Here is a 6,407-nt window from a genome sequence, read left to right as displayed (position 1 = left end):
AGACTTGGTCCCCAGCCCACAGTCCGGTCACCTTGCCTGGCTCCCCCACCTCCTCTGTCTGGGCTCAGCCACCCCAGGAGGACCTGCTCCCCAGCGTGTAGCCGCCAGGAGCGACCCCAGCACACCTGAACAGCCCCTCCAGCGCTGTTGGTCCAAGTCCCAGCTGTCTGGGCCCTTCTGCCTGCAGGGAGGGCAGTGGGTCAGCTGGCACTGGGGGCTGCCCGCGGCTGGGGGCTGCCCACGGCTTCAGCCCTGCTAGTTCTCCGGACCAGTTTCCTGTGTGTGAGTCAGGACTAAGGATGGATTCCAGGGCCCCGGGAGGTCAGCAGGTGGCCTAGGGCTTGAGTCTCGCGCTACCACCACGATGGCCTGAGTTCGATCCCCGGCCCGGGAGTGACCCCCAGAGCACAGACCCCTCCTGTGTCCCTGCTGCTCCCCTCAGCCGTATATTTCTGTCTCTGGTGAATCCTCTCACCCCCTGCACCTCGGGCCTGTACCCCAGTTCCTCTATATAAAAACAAATTAAATCTCTAAAATAACAAACAGGATGGATCCACCCCAGAGGGTAGAGACCGTGAAGCTGGCAAGCTGGCCCCGGTGCTCTCTGGGCGAGGCCGCCCGGGCCCAGGCTCGGGGCACGGTGCCGTGTCCACTATGTGACAGCCTTGTCCACTGTGGCTGCACAGAGCCGGTCCCAGCAACAGCCAGGGGTGGCGTGAGCTCTCCTCGCCCGCTCCAGGGGGCCCCGGGGTGGTGTCCTGGCCGCAGGGCCCTGACCTGGGCCGGAGCTCCACATGCAGCCACACTCGAGAAAGTCAGAGCGGCTGGTGAACTTGACTCTGATGTTTCCCTCAACCCGAGGCATCGCAAGCGTCTCTCCCAAGCAGCCGTCACAGCGACCTTCACGAGAGTTTGTGCTTCCTCCCACCGTGTCCCGGAAGCCGGCCCCCCGTGCACACGCACACACCCCCGTCTGCACCAAGCACAGCTCCGGGGTGGTGTCAGGAGTGGGGTGATGTGGGCGAGGTGATTCTGGGCCCCTGGACTCCCGGCTCGGGGCTGACGCAGGGCGCCGGCCACCTGTCTGTTCACTGGGCGGCCAGACGCTCCATCAGCGGTCACCCCCACTCCCGTCGCTGTCCCCAGACGCGCAGGGTGGCCAGACACCTGCCTCAGGCCTGTCCACGGGCCCAGGTATGCCCAACCTTCCTCACCCCTCAGGGCTGAGCACCCCCACCCCCAGCGCGGGACTCCCTGCCCCTCCCTCCCGCCAAGATGACACCCAACCTGACGCCCTGGGGAACAGTCAGCACCCCAAGACCCCCGGCTGTCCCTGCCTGCAGGACAAGGGACTTGTCCCCTCTTGGCCACGTACAGAGATGAAAACTGGGGAGCACAGGGCATGTCTGGAGGGGACAGCCCGTGAGCCCGTGGTCGCCCGCCCGAGTGATGTACTCAAGGTCCGCCCAGATCCCAGGCTCCATCCCAGGCGATGCCTCCTTTTGGGGTAAGGCTGTCTCAGCGGGTGCAGTGGAATGTCTGGAATGCACAGCCCTCACACCTCTCCTGCAGGCCCGCCCTCCCCAGCCAGGAGGCTGCCCCGCCCACCTGCCCGCCTGCCAGGCCTCTGAGGTGCCAGTGACCCCAGACCGAACGTTGGCACCTGCCACAAACGCTCAGCAGGCACCAGATGGGGCCCGATGAGCAGCCAGCCCAAGACCACCACGGGGGGGGGGGGGGGGTTGGGGGGGTCGTGAGCTGGGGTCTCACGCCGGGAGGGCGCAGCCTCCGAGTCAGTGGGGGCTTCTCCTAACCCAGTCCTCAGGCCATGAACTTGGGCTGTATTCCCTGGGGCTCCTGTGACCTTGACTGGGGTCTTGCACAGGCTGGGCCCCGGCAAGGAGACACTGACTGGAGGGTGTGCCAGTCGGCCACAGCGCCCAGCTCCCCGTTTCCCACATGAAGACAACTGAGGCTCAGAGGGGCTAAGGAGCCTGTCCTTGGTCACACAGCTGGGCAGCGGCAGGGCCGGGTTTGACCCCACACAGCAGGCCAGAGTCGCCTCCTCAGAACAAGGGGACATCGCTACCCAACCACAACGTGACCAGGAGACATCGGGGGCCAGGCGCCGGGGCCAGGGCGCACCCCGGGGAGGCACGGTGCTGTATATCTCGTTGGCATCTCTGCTGGGACCATTAATCCCAGGGCAGGGTGTCACCAGTGGGGTGACTGGGGCTGAGTCATCACGCTGGCAGTCACCGTGAGGACTCGCAGACTGTCCTGATGAGCCGGCCTCTGGCAGGCAGCAAACACCCGGGGCAGCGCCTTTGGGGGTGCCCAACACCTGCTCCCTCCGCCCTGGCCACTGTCCCACACCCACCACAGACAGGCTGGCCTCGGGGTGGGGCAGGGCAACCGGTCAGGACAGGGCGAGTGTCCATCCGGGACCGCTGCCACCCAGACGCCTTCCTGGGTTCCAGCATTTTTAGGGAGTCAGTGAATTGCTGAATCCGTTTCACCTCCACCCCCGCCACCTGGTCATCTCTCTGCCCCTCTTGCTGGCCCGGGGCAGGCCTAGAGACAGGAGTTGTCCGTGTGCTATACGCCTGTTCACTGAGCCCCACGCCTACGCAAGGCCTGGGCTCAAGGGCGACAGGAGGGCCCCCCAAAAGATGAGTAAGTTTGTTGTCCCAAAGTTTATAGCCCCGTGGGCAGGACTAAGGGAAGCGCCCAGCCACTGTAATCACGAAGACCGGCCGTCTGGGTTGGGGGTTTCACCCTCGGCCCACTCGGCCTTGCAGCCGGGGAAGCTGCAGCCATGACCGCTTGCAGTGACGCTCGGCTGGTAAGCGTCAGCCCGCCAGCACACGGCCGCTCACCCGGCGGGCGGGCGGGCAGCGCTGAGCCTGCGTCCCCGAGGGCGAGCCCCGGGCGGCATCGCACGGCCACGACGCCGGAGCCACGCTAGGCCACGCGCCGACATGCGGCTGCACTGAGACGCGCCGGGGTCCTCCGGCCAGGCCCGGCTCGTCAAGCGCCTCCTCTGGGCAGCCAGGGCCCGGCCCGGCCCGGGTGCGGCCACGGCGTGGGGGCGGCCGAGGGCCCCACACCTCGAGGCAGGAAGTCCCGGGAGGATCAGCACACCGGAAGCACCCCGGGAATACCGGACGGACGGCCGTGACTGATACTCTCTGCCAGAAACTTCCCCGTAATTAGAGTCAGTTCCTCCACACCCAGCCATTAACCGGGGAAGTGAGCCCTCTGAGGGAGGCCCCGTTCATGACCTCAGAGTTTCACCCCAAGGCCACCCACCCCCAGGCCCGGTCAGGCCTGTGCGTTCAGGCTCGGGCTGCAGACACACCCCACGCAGCGGGAGGATCCCCAGGTGCCCGGGGCGGGTCTGGAGACCGGGCTGGACCAGATGGGTGCCCGGGGCGCCAAGGCCAGGTCGGGTCCAGCCAGGACAGGGAGCAGCCTCTGCTGAAGCCCTGCACAGGCCAGAGGCGTCCACCCGTCCTGTCCACCCCCAACCCTGGCCACGGGGCCCGGCCCCGGGGGCTCACAAGTGACCGCCCGCCCAGCAGTCTATGCCCTGCCTCCATGAGGCCTCCACTCCAGCGACCAGACACAAAGCCCAGCGAGGGGCAGGAATGCGGCCAGGAGCCCGGCGACAGCCGCGCTGGGCAGGGCCACAGCGGGCCTGGAGGGGTCCGCCTAGGCTCCAGCCCTACCTGCCGAGTCCTCCGTCCCCGCCGAGGGCCTCAGTTCTCCTGCTCATCTTCTGCTGGGCAGGGGTCAGTCCCTCAGCTGGGCAGCAGGACAGGACCTTGGGCCCTGGAGGCGCAGGCTGGCCGCCCTCCCTCCACTTCCATCTGCAACCGAAACGCCCATGTCCGGGACAGACAGCCAAGGCCCAGAGGGTCTGCGTGCGAGCGGGGGCAGCGGCGGGCGGCCAGGGCTCTGCGGTGGGTCTCCCGGCTTGGCGGGCCGCGGGTTTCTCATGCACGATCTGATAAAACCCCTCTGCCGGCAGGGGGGCGCTGGGGGGCCGCCCCCGGCCGGTCCCCTGCTCCTGGCTCAGGGGACCAGGGCAGAGCAGCTGGGAGCCCTGCGTGTGGGCTGAACCTGAGCCCAGGAGAGAGGTGGGCGCTGCCCGAGAAAGGATGGGCGCAGGTGGGCTCGCCCTGCCCCTCCCGCCTCCCCGCCTCTCTCCTCCTGTCCCTCCGGAAGCTTCCTGCTGGCTGCCCACCCCTGCTCCTGGCCTTGTGCCCAGCCCTGCCGCGCCCCCAGCCTGGGCTCAGAGGTGGGACCTGGGGTCCTCACCGGGGCAGCCCCCCACCTCCCTCAGACACGCAGAGGGCAAACTGTCGCCCCTGCAACTCCAGCACGGTCCCAGTGCACAGCTGCTCCAGGCTTTATTTAGAGAGAAGGACAGGTAGAGACCCACAAACAAGCAGTGACCTCTGCGCCCCTGGGGGAGCCGGCGGGGGCTGGGCCGGGGCTGCCCTTGTGTCTTCAGCGGCTTCTGTCTACACCTGGTGAACATCGAGGCGGGTGCCCAAGAGGCCCTGCGCGGGGCTCCAGCCTGGCTCCGGGGCCGGGCGCTGCCGAGGCCTCACCGTACCCCACCGCGCCGCCTGGCTCTGTGGGTGCGTCCCCTCGGGGCCCCCAGGATGTCCTGGGGTTCGGTCTGTGGCCTCTCGGCCCTTTGACAGAGGGCTGTCTCTTTCCTTTGTTCGCTTTTTAAAATTGAGGTTACCCTGGCTTAGGACAACACGGGTATAAGCCACAGGCGCAGGGCCACCCCCACACCCCCCGCTGTCCTGAGCCCTCCTCTCACCCCCCACACCCCAGCCTCAGTTCCGCAGTCAGGGGTTGGGGTTTGCTACTGGTTTGGACTCTCTGAACTTTTGGCTGCCCCCGGCCCCCTGAATACCCCTAAACCCCACCGTCTCGGCCTCTGCTCCGTCCCGGCTGGCCTGTCCCTCCTGCGGCTGCCCAGAGGCGCCCGCCGGGGCCGCCGAGCTCTCCAGGACGCCTAAGCCAGCTTGGAACTGCCACCACCGGCACGCGAGGGCGGGGGTCGGCCGGACTGCGGGGGGCTCCCTTCCCTCTCGGGGAGACAGACGCTGCCCTCTCGCCCCGCGGGGGGGGGCGCGGTGAGTGGACACACGGTGTGACCCCTGGGACATTTAAGGGAGGAGTCTCGCAGCCTCCAGCAGGCCGTAGCTGGCCACCTCATTCATCCAGCAGTCTGGGGGGGTGGACATCTGGCCAGGCAGGGTCAAAAGGCCCTGGAGATAAGAGGGACAAAGGACCAAAAGGAGGGGCCAGGGACAGCTTGGGGGAGGAAGGGGGCGGGGCAGCCTGGAGGGGCGAAGCGTCCAGAGGAGGAACAGCAGGCAGGGGCGGGAGGCTGGCACACAGGGGCAGGGGCAGGGGCAGGTTTGTGCCAGGTGCCCCTGGCTGGAAGGGGCCGCAGAGCAGGGCTGCAGGAGGCCCCAGGAGGCTGCTGCTTTGCAGGCAACAGGGCACTGGGCAGCGGGCTGGGGAGCAAAGTGCGGGGCCCCCCAGAGGCAGGAACCGGGGCTCCCTCACCCTGGGCAAGAGGCTGTGACCAGAGACCCCACCACAAGCAGGGAGGACAGAGGCCATTTCCTGCTTCCAGCTCCCAAGCCCGGGGAGCCTGCTGCTGGCAGGGGGTCCCCCCCTCCCCGCTTGGAGCGCCTGGGGCAGCTGTCCTAGACCTGGGGCCAGGTACCCCGCCCTCCTTGCCCAAGTGACCTGAGCTAGGCCCCGCTGCCCCCGCAAGGCTGCGATGCCACAGCAGCCACTCAGCCAGGCCTGGGCACCTCGCTCTGCAGCTCTGCTCCCTCTGCCGAGCGGAGGGCTGGCCAGTGGGGGCGGAGGGGCGGGGGGGCCGGGTGGCAGGCCAAGGACTCCACCCCGCAGGCCCCCGGGCAGCCGGAGGCTGCCAACCCGCCAGGTGGGGCGGGCCCAGGTCCTCCCCAGGGCCCGAGACCCTAACTGGCCACCTGGGGGGGTGCGGGGGAGCTGTCTTTACTCGTGGCCTCAGTGTCCCCCAGTGCCGGCCTGGCAGCACAGGCGGGCCCGGGCCCGCGCCGGGCACACAGCGGGCGCCTGGGAAACAGCGGGCCGACCACTCAGGTCCATGTCCGACTGGCGGTGGAGGTGGTCCTGCGAACAGGGCCCTCTGGGGCGGGGTGTCTGCAGGCTCTGCAGGGGCGGGGTCACCTCCGTGCCAGGGAGAAAGATCAGAGCCAGCTGGCCTCCTGCCCCCAGGGCCGCAGGCCGGACAGGCCAGACCTGCGCAGAGTCCCTCTCCCCTGGCGACCAGGTGGTCGCTGTGATCCGCCCTAACCCTGCGTGTTGCCCCTCGGGCCGCC

General features: G+C 68.4%; 1 protein-coding gene across 1 annotated transcript in view; it reads right to left on the bottom strand.

Annotated features, from left to right (window-relative positions):
- LOC101630014 (periplakin) overlaps positions 1 to 6,174 on the bottom strand; it is a 20,777-nt gene extending 14,603 nt beyond the window's left edge. Inside the window, exons 1-3 of the mRNA XM_012731662.1 lie at positions 6,094 to 6,174; positions 5,211 to 5,294; positions 4,950 to 5,054 (exon numbers count right to left, since the gene is read on the bottom strand). Of these exons, the coding sequence (XP_012587116.1) occupies positions 4,950 to 5,054; positions 5,211 to 5,294; positions 6,094 to 6,174 (270 nt within the window). The remainder of the gene's footprint in view (positions 1 to 4,949; positions 5,055 to 5,210; positions 5,295 to 6,093) is intronic.
- Between the last annotated feature and the right edge of the window lie 233 nt (positions 6,175 to 6,407).

Source organism: Condylura cristata, unplaced genomic scaffold, assembly GCF_000260355.1.
Source record: "Condylura cristata isolate star-nosed mole 26May11 unplaced genomic scaffold, ConCri1.0 scaffold00032, whole genome shotgun sequence".
NCBI classification, from domain to species: domain Eukaryota; kingdom Metazoa; phylum Chordata; class Mammalia; order Eulipotyphla; family Talpidae; genus Condylura; species Condylura cristata.
This window is presented reverse-complemented; position numbering and strand designations above follow the sequence as displayed.